Source organism: Megalobrama amblycephala, linkage group LG20 (assembly GCF_018812025.1).
Source record: "Megalobrama amblycephala isolate DHTTF-2021 linkage group LG20, ASM1881202v1, whole genome shotgun sequence".
Taxonomy (NCBI): domain Eukaryota; kingdom Metazoa; phylum Chordata; class Actinopteri; order Cypriniformes; family Xenocyprididae; genus Megalobrama; species Megalobrama amblycephala.
The window spans coordinates 28,163,338-28,180,807 of record NC_063063.1 but is presented as its reverse complement, the minus strand read 5'-3'; the positions used below and the strand labels follow the sequence as shown (position 1 = coordinate 28,180,807).

Sequence of the window (17,470 nt, the reverse complement as noted above, 5' to 3'; positions counted from 1 at the left end):
AAAGCTCTTCACCAAGCGCTTACACAGATACACACGGCAGCGTTTGAAATTAGGCGTCTATTGCGGACCAGTCCATAGATAGACACCCGCTTTCAAATTCAAACACTTCTGTGTTCTTTCAAACGCAGCCATATGTTGATCACTGTAGCCAATCACAGACATAGCCGATGAGCATGTCAACACAATGGCCAATCAGAGGTGTTTACGTACGTTAAGTAGGGATGGGCATTTTTCCAAAATATTGTATTCGAATATTTGGGCTCGTAAAAAACGAATATTCGAATATTCGTTTATTTAAATGAGGTTAAACGAGAAGGACGTTATTTTTTTTTTAATTCATCAAGATTTTGTAACCATTTCTGAACAAGCTTACGATTAGGCAATATGCACAACAAGCTTACGTTATATCTTAAGCTTTTCTTTTAGTTCAAAGCATTAAACAATGTGCAAACAAAAAAAATATATATACTATATATAAAGAACAAAAACATTTAAGCTCAACCAGCACGAACGGGAAAAACGCTTATAAAGCAGACAGCGCCAGTTATCGTACAAAACGTTCATAATACACGCGAGTAGGTAACATTATATGGTATGGTTATCGTTTTCATATTGTTTCACATGTTTATGTTGAGAAAAACAATAATATCCACATGCTCGGGTGAGAAAACGATCCGCAACAGACATTGCAGAAACATAAAAGATAACGATAATACATAACGGTATGCTAAGCTGAGTTTCTAACAGCAGCACTTTGTGATTTCTGTTAGTAAATATCACATTTTTTAAATTCGGTAAAGTCGGTACTTTCGACAACTCTAGATCAAACGCATGTCAAACACCGGCACCCGGTATTTTTAAAAAAGCCATGTAAACATTTACTACACGAACATGGAAAACAGCGATAACAGCATTTACTGTTGTCTGCAGGGTTGTGTTCTTTTCTCAGCCTCAATGATTTGTAATACTGAAAGTTGTCATAGGAGATTGTCTCTTAGCCCAACTTTTTGTTCTTTCAGTCACATAAATTATGCATTTACATTCCATCTCAGTTATCACGAAACCCACGGCACACAACAAACACAGCTCCGATCACGGCATTCTCCATCCACTGGTTTTTAGCGTTTGCAAATGCCACGCTTAAAGATGTCGATGTCTGCCACTTCTATGTTCCTATTCCCGGTGCGAATACAATCAGGAACATGGCCCAGGGGAGAAATTAGCTCTCGGGGAACTATCCTAGTGGCTAGTTCTTATAACTACAAGTATTCGGTGCAAAAGCGCCTATAGACATATTTAGGGCTGTCATGATTCTTAGATTAAATTTGAGTACTCAAAAAAAAACAAACAAAAAAAAAAAAAAAAAAAAAAACCTCGATTGCAATTTACCCGTGTCGAGGAACCAGCAAAATACTGGAAGTGGTGCATTCCATGCACAAGAATCCATTAAATCACATTATTATACCATTAACTATAGCTGCACAATGTATTAAAACCATTACAAAGCCATACTATAGCATGATGCTATTATGAATTCAATTAAATAAATATATGCCCTACGGGTTTAAATATGTACACTTTATTTACATGCGTGCAGGTTACGTGCGTCTCAGAGTGGCTCCATTCAAAGTAAATGCTCCTCCACATGAACTGTTATCATTTACATGTGTGGAGCGCATCTCAAACTCCATCTCTGGGTTGCTTATAACATTCATCTGGGAACGCAATGTGCGCTATTTCATCAGACTCTTAAGATAAATCATTTATAAACCTACGCCAACACAAGAGAATACATCAATATGTTTCAAAACAAACTGTTCACTGCAATTTCAAAATAAAAGTTTAAACCCATGCTGTGATTCAAATAAACAAAGAATCCCCCCCAATAACAAATTGTTTCTTGAAGCAAATCATTAAGCCTCACAGCAAAACATTAATAACCTTTACAGAAGTTCATTCTAAGATTCGGGACACAACAAAGTACCGGAATTAAAATTAATCATCCAATCAAAAGAAATAATCAAAGTAATAGTCTGTTGTCCTTCAAGGAAAATCCCTTCAGGCCAGAGGTGAAAGCTTCATTTACACACAACATTAAAGGACGCATCACCACTTCAGCTGCATTAGACACTTCTCTTTCCTTCTCGGCAAATACTCCCACGGCTATTTGAAGCAGCAATGCTGATCTTACAGAACATGCCGAGTCATTTATAAAAAGTCCTGGCATTACGTCTGGGAACTAGACGGAAAAAAGCAGGTCAAACTTTGTCTGGAATTCTGCCATGACCTCTAGCCTAGATGACACTTCAAAATGTCGCTGGGAGAAGGAAAGTACCATGTCTGGGAAAACCGGCTTGCTGGATTGACGGTATTTACCAACCACATCTGCCAAGAATTCAAGGCCCTACATGGGCTACTAACAGTCTAAACAATACTGAAAATGAAGCATTATGATTGGCAACGAACTGTGACATATAAAGACAAATAAATGTGAATAAAAAATCATTTGTTACGTAAAATAAACATGTAACCAGCATCTTGTAAACAAAGAGGACTGCACAAAAGTAGCTCTTTTGGACACCAACTCAACGCATATACGCACCAAAATGACGCTTTCACAAATGTTCGTTCAAGCTCGACTCATTGCTAACTCTAATTCAATTCTGATTGGTGCTGATATCACAGAAAAATTACATTTAATACAACAATAACTGTCAATGTACCATCATAGTTATTACTGACAATTTGTTGCTCAAAATCCTGATGGCACAATGACATGATATACAATGCGCAGTTGAGACATATTTGCAGGAGAAGAAGAAAAAAAAAAAAAAAACGTTAAAACTAGGGGTTAAACGGATCATTGATGATATGCGATCTGTACAAACCAGGCCCCACAGTTCGGCACGCATGTGATTCACGGATTCATTTCAAGTTTGACCACCATAGACTGAAAGTTTATAATTTGCACATTTGCTAGTTTACACATTCAACAGATTTTAAACCATTCCAGCGCTAGAAGAGGCAAAAGAAAATTTAATTCGGTAGGCCTACTCGCGTGCAGTTGTCTGTGCACGCAGCCCGCACAAAAAACTCAGAATTGATTCTTATTTCGTGTCTACGTGCACTTTGATGGACACACACAAAATTAGGTCAAAATACCAGTCTCAGCAAGTATTCTCGTAAATATAGTCGGCCACATCGGCTGTGTCTCAAGAGAACAAAAGGAGGATGTGTATCATTATTTTGCATCTGTGCATTCAGTCTTAAAGTGACACTAGCCTATAAATACTTGCTGTTAGCCATGTCATTAATGTTAAACTACAAAACACAGCTTTAACAAAGATTAATCTATATTAAATTTATATAGTGAACAGTGTTATTTTACATTTATTACATTTCAGTACCTGAAATGAATACTACAGTTTATTTACTTTATTTGTAACTTTGCTAGGCTATATTGTAATCATCTATGCTTGTAATTAGTGTTCATTCGCCGTTATTAACATTTTAACGTTATTAGTTAGGATAGTAGTTTTTGCTATGGTATGGGAGTACTTAAAGTGTGCTTTAATTAATAAATGGAAAGCAAAGTTACACCCACTAGTTAAAATGAAGTAGAACTGACTGTGTTCAAGGGTTACATGAGTTAAGATTTAGAAGAAAACCAGCTACACCAGCTGCAATATCCAGTATCAGCATGCAGACGTTTAATTAACAAATGTTTGTTGACAAAGCGGGAGGAATTTGTGGCTTTCACTGAGGTTTCAGGTGACAAAATGAAGCCTTTCCTTCTCTCCTATAACCCAAAAGACAAAATGACAGCTATCTGCAAAGAGACAGTCTAAAAATAAACTTCTTTCTTTAGGGTTGTGCGATATATTGATTGTAGATTGTGAACTAGGGGTGTAACAGTACATGTAATCCTCCCGAAATGTCACATACAGCGCATATAGTCAGACGAAGCATATAGTCAGACGAAGAATACAGTCAATCACAGGCGATCCACACTCCAATCCAAAAGGGGGCTCCCAAGCCAAATGCATTGTAGCCTAACCACTTTTGATAAGAAACAGTGTCATTAGGGATGCTCCGATCAGGATTTTGGCAGCCGATACCGAGTACCGATTTCTTGTCATGGTGATCAGCCGATACCGAGTACCGATTTCAATGCTTCACTGATTTGTAAGCTCTTTGATCACCTTTTTTTCAGATAAAAAAAATACTATAGATGTTGCCTTTATTATATTTTTGTTCCATTTTTATGGTAATGTATGTAATGCAACTATAGTTTTAACAGGGCACTAAATCACAACAATTATTCATTATACAGTGAATATTTTAATATGCCTTTAAAATGGTGTTTCTGCACAGAAAAAAACAAACAAACAAAATGAAGCAGTCTTTCTTGCTGTCTGGTGTGTAAAGTTCATGTTTTTTCAGAATGTCTGTAATGGATGGCTGAGTGAGAGTCGTATTACTAGTTGTTACCGTTGCCTTTTTTGCAGTTGCCAGTTTTTCATATTCAGCATAAGTCTCGCGGTGGCTTGTTCTCAGGTGCCGAATCAGGTTCGTCGTATTGAACGTTTTGGACAATACTCCTCCACGAGAGATTTCTTTAGAACATACACGGCAAATCGCGAATTTTTCATTGTTTCTCGCAACGTCATAGAAATTCCACACAGGTGACGACATGACTGCAGCGCTATGTTCCCGCGCGTCCTCACACTCACGCGCTGACGTCATCAAATTGCGATCGGTTCGTGAGATCGGCCAAGTTAGTGAGTACCGATCGAGTCATAAAATATGATTATCGGCCGATACCGATCTCGGGCCGATCGATCGGAGCATCCCTAAGTGTCATCTTTCAAATTCTTTCCATTTTATCACAAAATTCAAACAATAAATGCCATTTTGACTGTCTTTAAAGCCATAGCAGTTAAACTTTTTATTCGGTAAGCTGTTTTCTGAGCACGTACACCAAGCGATCGCACACTAAAAGCCTATCAAACAGAGAGTGAGAACTGAACTAAGTTCTCTTTTGCATCTTATTGCGCTTAAACTGTCAAATACACACAAGGTTTACATAAACAGTCATTTATATTAGGGATGTCAATTTACACAAATTCCCATGATCGATCATTTATTGAAGTACTTATTTAATAAATATAACGACTAATGCAATGCGTCAACAATGCTGCCTCAAATGCATGCTTGTCAGAATGTGTAGCCTACTCCTGTTGTGAACGCGCTCTTCCTGGAACATCACGCTTAAAAGTAACTAGACCGAATTAATTCACAAGAGATTTATTAAAATAGTGTTCTCATTAATGTTATGTAATATGACAGTCCCAATCATAGTTATCAGTCATGCACTGCTGTTTGAGCTAGTGATCGACCGATATTGATTTTTTATAACCGATACCGATTATTTGCATGTTTATGTACCTGATAACCGATATGCAGAACCGATATTTATTTACTGTTATACTTCTGTTTTTGACAATTACTACAACACAAATGAGCTGAACAAACCATTTTATTTATAACAATCACTCCCTCCTTGCATACAAAAAAAACCCTTTTATATTTATACACAAATAAATAGAGGGGTCTGAGTCCAAAAAATTTAAGTGCACTGTTACTAAGTGTCTTTGTTTTAAAATAAAAGCTTTGAGGTAAAAAAATAAAGCACAAAAATGATTATAACATATTGGTGGATGCCAACTGACAAAGTGCTGTTTGACTATAACTTAATCAACCGCGATCGCGCATGGAGATAATAAATAATTAATTTCCACAAAGCGGTAGGCTATATTTATATGTGTATTAGCGAAATAATTGTTATGTAGTAAATGATAATATAATCTAGGGTGTTTAAACAAGATAATCTTGTCAAAAGTTTCATTCAGTACAGTGGTCGTGCTTAAGCCTCCTGATCATCCGTCACTTGCTAAGCAATATGAACGAACTTTTTCTTCTAGACTAATGGTGAGCAAATACAACAGATAATTAAATTCAGCGCTTTTATTTTCAACATGCACTCATTCATGTCTGTTTTAATTCATGTAAAGTTACGTCTTTATTGGGGCAGGACATGACGAATTACACTACGTGACTCAATGAGTTCGTCTCAATTGTTTAGAAACAAGCTGCATAAATTAACTATATCAGGAATTTATGTCTCAGATCTCATTTGTGCATGTCTGTTATGTTAAATAAAGTTGATTAATTAAAGCAAACCAAGTAGAACATATACTTTACCTGTGCACTGAGTTGTTGTTGACTGATCTCCTCAGACGCCCGGGCTGCAATGGCGGAAATCTCAAAACGGCCACAAGATGGCGCCGTAAATCGGCGAATCCGATATTACAAAACCGATACCCGATTATGGAAAAATGCTTAAATATCGGGAAAAATATCGGTAAACAGATATATCGGTCGATCACTAGTTTGAGCCGCGCAAGCCGCGCGCTGAACGAATACCGGTAAACTGGAGCACTTTGCTAGTGCATTATTTAACTTAAAGAAATGCATCCTATTTGAGACTAATCAGATATATACAAGAACATAATATTACAAATTTTATCTGCACAAAATGACACGAATGTACAACATGAACTAAGTTACGTGCTATTCAGAATGTGAGTCATGTTGTGGACACGCTCTTCCTGGAATAACGTGATGAAACAACTAAACAGCAACTAAGTTAAACCCAAATAATTCACAATGTTTTATTACAATATTGTTGTCTTTATTATGTTATAGAATATGACAGTCCCAATCATAATCATTATTAGTTGTGCAATGCTGTTGGAGCTGCATGCGCTGAAGCTGATCACTGGCACTTAAATGTATTATCGACAATTAATCGACCAATTAATCGTCAACATCCCAAGTTTATATCTTAAGTAGGGCTGTCAAACGATTAATCGCATACAAAATAAAAGTTTGAATTTGTACAATATATGTGTGAGTAATGTGTGTAATTAATATGTATATATAAATACACAAATCGATGTATATATTTGAGAAATATGTTATTTACGTACAAAAAATGTATTTATATGTAAATTATATAAAAATATAAATACATATACTTGTAAATATTTCTCAAATATATACATGGATGTGTTTGTATTTATATATATGTAATATTTACACACAGTACACCCACATATATTAGGCAAACTCAAACTAGAGATCGACCGATATGGGTTTTTCTATAGCCGATGCCGATGCCGATTTTTAGAGGTCAGGGTCAGCCGATATGTGCTGCCGATTTTTAGGGCCGATATCTTGAAGTTTTCCCCTTCATTTGCATGCTAAAATGTCACACTAATAATAAGTGGATGCACAACATTTCTAAACTTAACATTATTTATTGAACACTGACTTGAACCATCTCTCGAATCTTAATCTTTTTGTGCACTGCACTGTATTAAAATAAAATATTTATCCAAAGTTAACCAAACAAATCAATAAACTGACCAAGTATTAAATATATAAAACAGGTAGGCTAATATAAACAAAATCTGTCAATCATTTACATAATTTTTAGAGCATTTATCAAGCAGAATTTTGTTGGAACATAAATGTAAACTTAAATAAACATTTAAATAAAATAAATATAACTTTAGAAATAAAAATCAATTAAAAACGTTGTCATGTTGCACAGCCTTGTATGCATGAACAGTTCTAAACTCTTACTGATTTCTGACATTCTTGACGGTTAACGTTAGACAGGTTTAGTGAGGATAATTGTGCGGCATATATATATATATATGTGTCATTGGTCAGAACATATCACTTTATTAGTCTGATGTCCATTTTTATTACACAGTTGATGGAAACACGCAGATGCGCATATTCTTGAGCTGAATTTTCATTAATGCAAAATTGGATGGAAACCCGGCTATTGTCTGCATCAAACCATGCTTCCGAACAAATGTCATACACTTCATGCCCAGTGGCGTAGCGCAAATCCGCACGGCCCCCCGCGAGCCGAAAGTTTCAACCAAGAAGGGGAGCCAATGGATATCACACAAGAAGCAACGTGCAAACTTGGCGGAAGAGTTATGCCGGTAAAAGATAAACCTCGGTCAGTATTCAAAGTGAAAGTAAAAGTGACGGAGCTGCCTGACGCTGCAGTAACGGAGCATTTTCCCTCAGAGACGAATTTCAACATAACATGCTGATAACGGTAGCCTGTCTTAATTTATTCCATTATTTATCTTGTGGCCCGTACATATAGTGAAACAAATGAGAAGAATAGTATTAAACAGCTTGTTTTAAAATGTTTAAAACATTTTCAAAGGAGGAGCTGATAGTCTTTTATTATCCTCACAGCACGTCAGTTATGCGGTGATGCGCTGTGAAAAATAACACAGGGCTGCCCGTGGACGTGCCTGGCTTTAAATCGGCGCTACTAAACACGGATATCGGCCAATGCCGATATATTAAAAAAAGACAAATATCGGCCGACCGATATATCGGTCGACCTCTAACTCAAACTTTTATTTTGTATGCGATTAATCGTGATTAATCGTTTGACAGCCCTAATCTTAAGTGAATGTTACAATTGGGATGTGTAATTTTATTAGATCCATGCATTCGGTCTTAAAGTGACAGCCGCCTAATAAACTCACTGATCAAAAATCACTGCTCTTAAAGGGTTACTTCAGGATTTAGCATTAAGCTTTGTATTAGTAGAATACCACCAGTATTTTCGAATTACCGTGCTTTCCCCTTCATATCAGCCCGAGATGAGAGATTTATGCATTTTTATTCTGTAAAAAAGCCTCCGATGACGCAAAAATCGTCATTTTGCGTCATCGGAGGCTTTTTTGGCCAGAGGCTTAAAACTACAGCCAGTAATAGCAAGTAGTTCGGCATTTTTTCGCCACGCCCATAACATATGCGCGTTTGAGGCATAGGTTTGAGGTTACTCACGGACATAGATCAAAGATTTTATCAAAAGTGGGTGTCACAGTTATATTTTTAAGCTTACAGTAACATTATTTTGTTATAGTCTGCACTACATCAGTGGTTCATCTCGCAAATTTATCGGTCTCTGCAGTCATCTCAACCAATACAGCAACAGGCTTTTGTGGTAAGTTAGCATAAATAGATAAATAGACTAACTCAGTTTTACAGAACAGTGGCTTTACTTTGATAACAGTCAACTTATATGCAACTTATATGTAATTGTCTATCTAACGTTACTTTGCTAAGTTTGCAGTTTCACTGCTACCTACAACACTACATATAGGCTACTGTGTTATCAGAAATAAGAGTCTAGTATCAGCGAGTCTTACCTCTAGGCGAATACGCTTAGGCCGTGTGTCCACCAGAGCGTTTTTAGCCAGCTGAAAACGCTATAGGCGCTCTGCTTAAAACGTCCGTCTGTGAGCGCGCTGTGAGCCGTGAGAGCGCTTCTGCAGCGCAGCGTTTTTTTTCTGTTGAGACGCTTTGTTGCTATGATACGGAATATCCATGTCACTGTTTACTTGTAAATGATTTTGCAGGAATTTGTTTCAGCCTTAGGCCGTGTGTCAATTTAGCACCATTTCGCTGTAAATGTATGAACTAACTCACGATTGTAACCGATAGGCGTGGTTTGGGCGTGGCCTCGCAAGGGCAGCGAAACAAGTGCATTCTGGGAGTTGTTGTCTTTCATCCACATTAGTCAAAAATACATTTTCTGCCTTTTCTCAGTCTAGAAAGCTCCAAATTCAAAAATAATTTCACATTTCTACTACATAAATGAAGAAATTTTAAATACACATTCATCTTTCCAGGGGTGAAGTACCCCTTTAACTGAATAACTTCAGTAGTTTTAATAAGAATCAGTGCAAACTTAATTCATACAGTCTATGTAGTGTATTATTTTTACATTTGTTTATTCAATTTCTTACATGAATGCTACTGTTACAGTAAATAGCTAATGTAGCTGAAAATATTAATGCACTGTATTTAGCCTCGTTTGTATCTTATACTGTATTTGTTCCTTTGATTTGTAATTTGCATACCTGCCTGAAAAATTTTTTTTTGCCATATCGCCCACCCCTAGGTGCCATTACTGGATTCTGTTCATCAACAGTGGGATAATAATGTTCATTTAAAATATATTTTGTACTTGGACTGCTGTATAGAATGCTTCTATAGGTTTAAAGGGAACCCAACTATTGGAAGCTACTTACTTAGTAACCTTTGAAAATGCAGCATACGCTCAAGAGCACACGCTAATAAAAGCACAATTACAGAGTTATTTATGGTCACAGAGTTCCCACGCTGTTCAGAAAGGAAGTTCATGCACTTAATATCACCTCCCAGCATTCACAGTAAATCCACTAAAATGGTTGTTCGGCATTAAAATGACAAAAATAAAATGTGACAGCATGCAATATATTCTGACAAAGCTTGTGTCAGTGCTTGAAAAACATCTTTGGGGAATTGTACAAACTTGTGACCCCTGACATAACAGCTAAGAGAATTAAACAGACAGAAAATTAGTTTAATCCAGCCTTTATGGATGACAAAACATTTAACCGGCGAAGAGAAACCCACTCCACCACACATTACAAACCAACCGTATATCAGAGCTTTAACCAGTTAGTCTCGTCCTACAGTCAATTGCTGTCAGAGAAATTTGTCTGTTTGTCACAAGATTTGAAGGCTAAAAATGACTAAGATACATTAACTGAAATGAAATATCCCCCGCAGTAATAAGAAAGCCCACAAGCATCCACCAACAAAAAACCACAAATGATACACAGAAACAAATCCAAACTGGCTTTCAATTGTTTTTCCAAGAATCATAGGGGCTTGATGAAGATCAGTGCCAGAGGTCACCCAGACCACCAGTATTAAAGCTATAAGTTGACACGTAGAGAAAATGCACACTACAAACTAAAGGCGCCGTTTACACAACACTGTTTTCAACTGAAAACATTTCTATGCGTTTTGACCGTTCATTTACACGACAACAACGTTTTTTGGGGGCCTGAAAACCCAAACGGGTTTCAAAGAGCAATACCAGTAGTAACTGGTATTTAGGCAGAAACTTTGTCACACTTAAAGGGTTAGTTTACACAAAAATGAAAATTGTCATCATTTACTCAACCCCTAAATCGTTCATTTCATCTTCTAAACAAAACTTAAAGGATTAGGCCACTTTTAAATAAACTTTTTCCTGATAATTTACTCACCCCCATTGTCATCCAAGATGTTCATGTCTTTCTTTCATCAGTCGAAAAGAAATTAAGGTTTTTGAGGACAACATTACAGGACTTATAGTGGATTTCAACAGGCTACCAAACAGGTTGAAGGTCCAAAACAGAACAAACGTGGCGCCAATTTCGTTTTTTTCCATAAGTAGAATAGGAACGGCATAGGACATTCAGCGTAAGCGTTTTGAAGAATGCAGAAACGGGAAGTACGTTCAAGGTGATATTTTGTGTTTATAAAACATAACCGGTTGTATTTTTTTCGAAAATGACCAATCGTTTCGCTAGATAAGACCCTTATTCCTCATCTGGTATCGTTTAAAGCCCTTTGAAGCTGCACTGAAACTGCAATTTGGACCTTCAACCTGTTGGTAGCCATTGAAATCCACTATATGGAGAAAAATCCTGGAATGTTTTCCTCAAAAACCTTCATTTCTTTTCGACTGACGAAAGAAAGACATGAATATCTTGGATGACATGGGGGTGAGTAAATTTATCAGGAAAAGTTTATTTAAAAGTTGGACTAATCCTTTAAGATATTTTAATGAAATCTGAGATTTCCGTCCCTCCATTGACAGCTACAAAACTAATACTGACACTTCAAAATGTTCATTAAGAGATCGTTAAAACTAATCCATATGAATTTAGTGGTTTAATCCAAATTTTCTAAAGAGACACGATCACTTTATATGATGAACAGATTTAATTTAGGCTTTTATCAATTTGAGCTCTTGACACCCTTGAAACTTGAACACGGGCCCCATGCATGCACGCTTCATCTTTCACAAGGGCCTCAGGCATGCTTTGTATTTCTATTAAAAAAAAAAAATTAAAAAAAAACCTTGCATCAATTTAATTCTTCAAACAGCACATACAAATTAAACAAGAAAAGCCTCTTCTACCAACCAAACAGCCTCAAACAGTAAACAACCACTCTTTCATCAAGAGTACAAGAGACACTTGACATGCTGCTGTCATTGACCACGTTTACATGCAAACAATTTTCTGATATTAATTCTAATAAAAGATGCGCACATGCAACCAGAGCAAAAATCAGAAAACCAGAAGCATTCTCTTCTGGAAATACTAAAGATGCTCACTCAGTAATTAAATTATCTCATTAATTTTCATTATAGTATGACAAAAGAATGCAATGAATTGAAAATGTAGGCCATAATGTTTATTTTTTAAAGTTTGTAAAATGCAAGATATTCAGATTAATATATGAATGTGCCATCTTATTTTGATATCAAGAAACAAGAATTTTGGCTTATTCTCATTAAAGCAATCCATGTTAATGTGTTTACATAATTGCAAAGACCAAATTCTAAATAAGATCTGAATATTTTGTGTGCATGTAAATGTTGTCATTGATGCTGGTGGCCCTGGGGCCCTAATAAGAATGGAAAGCATCTCATTAAGGGGCCTTCAGCTCAGCCTCACTCTCCAGGGTTCCCACACCTTTAGACATTCATTCATGATTACATGCATTGAAAAAAACAAACAAAAAAAAAACTGTATAGACATGGCATTCACAAAGAGCAATTTATAGGTGATCAAAACATTTTCAAAAGCATCACTAGATGGTTTTCAACACCCATGGCTTTTACCAGGCATGGAAAAAGAGACAAATATTAAATAGATAATTTACTCAGAAAGTAAATTCTGTTATTTACTTAGCCTTATGTTGTTCAAACTCTGTCTAACTTTTTGAAGAATAACACAAGAAGAGAAGTTAGGCAACATGACAGCCTCAGTCACCATTCACTTTCATTGTATGGGACAAAAAACCATGGAAGTGAATGGGGACTCATTCACCGTCTGTGGTTACCACAGAAGACAGAAATACACATACAATTGGAACAACAACAACAACAACAACATGAAGGTGAGTAAATTACAGAATTGACATTTTTGGCCAAATTATCGCTTTCAAATTCGCTGATATTTCCAGGTTTCCCATGAGAGCGGGAATTCCCGCCCTCTGGCTGCCGTTTGTCGCCACTACAGTAAAAAAAATCCAACAAAATGTCGGTACCTCCACGGTCACATGACTCCTTTTGTGTTTTTCTGCACGACTACGGGTCCGAACGGATTGACACAACCCTACTTTCACATCCTCTAGTAGCCATTAAATGAATCCAACTGTATATACCAGACGTTAAATTCGATGCAAACCGCACAATGGCTCCAAAACACCGTGTAAAATGCTTCACACACAGTCGGCCATTTTGTTGCATCCAAACCTGCGCAGACTGACAGATAAAAACAAATTTGTATCGCACAAAATCGGAAGTTGCATGGTTAAAATCGTACCGATTCCTCGTCCTTCTCCATGCCTGTGGGCATCTGCGGCACGGCGCGGTTGATGGACGCGTACTCGTGCAGGTCAGGCAGATCCTCGCAGCGGTAGATGGGCAGCGGTTTGAGAGCGTCCAGCGCCCGCGCCCTGAACGACAGTTTACTCATTTTACTCTATAAATCTATCCGATCCCCTCACAATCACCCATAAAACCGCCACAGATCTCATGGAGGAGGGTGGATGGAGTTGGAGAATGAGAAAAAATAATGGAATAGAAGAGATCCAGCGAGGAAAAGCAGAGGCGGGTGTGTGTTTTCTCTCGCTGCCTCAGTGCGCCATTCACAACATGGCGGACATTAAAAACTCCTCAGCCGATTGCGTTCTTCCCTCCTCCCTCACAAACTTCCGTGAACGCGCAACTCAGACATTCCCGCACGGCTCGTGCACGCGAGCGCGGTCACGAAACATATGTGTATATATCACAGTCTATGGTGTAAATATATGTATGCGTATACAATTATTTAATTAAGGGGCATTTTATTTTCGCCATCCAAACAACACACAATGTCATACATTTATGCTTCAACTTAATAAATTCCTATATTATTAAATATATTAAACAATAACTTTAAATAAACAAGATATCAGAACACAATAAAGTCTATAGAATACATATGTGCTATTTGAACACTGGTATATTTGTATAAATAGGCTACATTAACATTTATTTAGTTTTATTGCCAATATGAACATGCTCTCAGCTCTTAATTTTAGCTAGCAGTACTGCTGCATGCCATATTATTGTGCATTTGGTAAATAAACTGATATATAATAGCCAATGTTGCATTTATTCAACACAGACTTGTTTTCTTTTAGCTTGAAACTGTATTATTAGAGTACCTTAATGTCACAAAAGTACATTTTGTTAATTATGTTACAATCAGCTCTATTCTCTTGTGTTATTAGACGGCGCCCTCTTTTGGTCAAATCAAATTAAACCAATAAAAATGAAGTTGACTTCACTTATAAATTCATACTGCCTTAGCAAGCCAACAAACACGGTATAAAAGCCTTAAAGATAATTCAAAGCCTATTAAGTTGTCCTTTCCCAAAAAACAACACAGTCACCACATTAAATTACACAAAATATGGAGACAAGCAAAGGAACTGTTACAAGCTAAACAAATGGATTACACTTTACAAGAAAAAAAAAATAGCTTCAGCAAACATAAGAACAAAATGCCGCAATAATGAGTTTAATTTAGGCCTATATTAACTCCTTTTCATGGCTCAAATGGAAAAACAGCACAATTTATTAAGCTTTTGACTAAAGCCATGTCATCTTCAATGTATAAACACATGAATGGCTTTCAGAAAACTGCCACATGGTGGTGTAATGAACACCCTTCACAGAAAAACAGTTAAATAAGGCTGCAAACTTATTAAAGTACCTGACAACTACAAAAGTCTGAATGAAAACCACCATGTCAGCACATCTTTATACAATGACATTCTGACTATCATTTCACACTATAGTTTATTTGCAGTATAATTAAATTATCAATTGTAGCCTAAACAGCCAGATGAACTCTTAAAATCATGCACAGAATGACAATTTTAATCATTAACCATTATATATAATGTAGAAAACAGTAACTAACAATGCTTGGTACTAGTACAGATGTCAGAAAGTGAGAAAAAGAGAAGTGAAAATAGGTTGGAAGTGGGCATGTTGAAAGTTACCATTGCTCATCTGTTAACTGCTAAAAAAAAAAAATCTTGTGCATGGTAAATAATAACAAAAATTATTTTAATTAAAATAAATGTAACCAATTATAAATAAAATATAGACTGTATTCTCCATGATGACTGTGCCAGTTTTTGGTTTATATTTACACTTTATATAGAACTCTATAAACTACAGGATTTTTGCACACCACACAAAACATTTGCTTGTTGAACTATGACATTGACATTATAAACAAAGCGCTTCTGAGCAGGAAGAGGACTTGAAACTGAGACGCAGTTTGAAAAGCAGGTCATTTGAAAGGCCAAACTGTCTTTTTCACTGGATTTGAGAAAGATAACAAGCAGAAACAATATGCTTATGCTGCTTCAAGCAATCCCACCCTGTCATTTAGACTATAATAAGACAATAAAACCTTCCATAAAAATCACCCTCAAAGGCCAACCTAAGTGTTTGGGCTGTAAAACTTAAGTCAGTAGTTTTTAAATCACAAGTATGAGAGACTCAGGAAATTTAGAGATCATTTAGGGTACAACCCATAACCAGAATCTCATTGTAACATTAATTTTGAATACATATGACCACTTTTAGTGGGGCATTTTATCACATTAAATAAGTAAGATTGATTTTAAGAAGGATACTTTAAATAAATTAAGTGATATCCGAAGCATACAAATGCATCATCCATAAAATGCAATATTTTTTTTCTTTTATATTAAAACAAAACAGCAAAAAATGCAACTAAAAAGGCACTGAAGAGGTTCTGCCTTATGATATTATTTATAATGAAGTTTTTAACTATAGCTACAGGACGCTTTGTCAGTCTAGGTAGCTGAGGCCTCAACCATAATCCAGACCATATGTTTCAGCGTAGTCTATTAAACAGTGATATATTGTGAATAACAATGCAAATATCTGCAAACAATGCACAATTAAAGCATGCAACTCTACTCTTTTTGTGCAAATCTTCTTAGGAATTTAATGCAAACATTTCCTCAGTGAATTCTGAAGAAACACACATACATACATACATACATACATACATCCAGCTGAAAGGAAAAACATCCTAAAATGGTTTACTAGAGTTCAACTGGACTAGTTGAACCTGGTTAGCTGGATGGCCAGCTGGTCTGACTAAACATAAGCTCGACCAGCTGGTTTAAGCTGTTTTTAGTAGGAATACATGTATAAAACACATTTTGACTTTTGATTTTATGCATATTAACAATGGAAAAAGTACAATTTCCATTTGTGTTCAACTCCAGAGCTCCTAAGAGGGAAAAAAACCTGGCACCAACACAAGAACAACCCTTATTTAAAGAGGTCCATCTTTAACAGCAATGTAATCACTTTAATGAGGTCAAACAGAAGGTGGTGCGTTTCGTTCAGATTGAATATTTAATACAGATTGAATATTTAATAGGGCAGAAGATACACAACAACAGGCCACTAGATCCCAGTTTATTCACATCTAAAGAGCTCTTGACCAAACCAGGAACAACATAATCTGACGTGAAGCTAAAATCCCCTAATCCTTCAATCTAATCATAAAAAAGTTGTCTATAAAATAACACTGAAAAGAGTAACTTACCAGTTTTTCCACTAGGGTGGATGGTGACAATTCATCTTAAACATGTCAGGACCAGATTCCCAAAGCCATACGAGGGGGATTGGGGAGTTGTGGAAAGAAAAGAAGACACACAGCAAACGCATGTCCAACTCTACAATCATCTTCTTTGGAATGAGATCTGGATAATTATTGCGGCAGAAAATCCGTCTTCATAAACTCGATGATGATATAATAATCCGCGCGTAAAAACCACCGATGGCCGCATCGCGCGCGTATCCACTGCGCTTTCACTTTGAATTAAACTCAACTCGAGACTGCTAGCAAAAGTACCGACCAAACGTTTGTTTTACGATGAAGTCCAGCTCAGTACACGGTCCTGGAAAGATCTGGTTGGTCCAGTAAAGGGTTAATGAGTTTTGCGTCTTCATTGGTTGGAAAGAGACACCGATCACCTGTGGAGAGCAGCGGGGTTGGTCGAGCACTGAAGGAGGGCAGGAAGAGACGCTGCTTTACACTGAGAAACTTTAAACAGACAGAAGCATTTAGATAGAAACGTTTAACTTTAATTTTATAACATTAATAATACTTTATAGGTATGAATCGCTTTTATTAAGTGTTGTAAT

At 36.5% G+C, this 17,470-nt stretch overlaps 1 protein-coding gene across 2 annotated transcripts in view; it reads right to left on the bottom strand.

The window, feature by feature from the left end:
- Positions 1-17,296, bottom strand: part of epc1a (enhancer of polycomb homolog 1 (Drosophila) a) — a 43,446-nt gene extending 26,150 nt beyond the window's left edge. Inside the window, exon 1 of one of the 2 annotated variants that reach the window (XM_048170019.1) lies at positions 16,869-17,296. Coding sequence is in view for 1 of the 2 variants with exons in the window: in XM_048170018.1 (XP_048025975.1) it covers positions 13,545-13,697 (153 nt within the window). In the remaining variant the exon portion in view is untranslated. Of the gene's footprint in view, positions 1-13,544; positions 13,956-16,868 lie in introns of those variants that run through there. The other variant, XM_048170018.1, reaches the window with a different exon arrangement.
- Between the last annotated feature and the right edge of the window lie 174 nt (positions 17,297-17,470).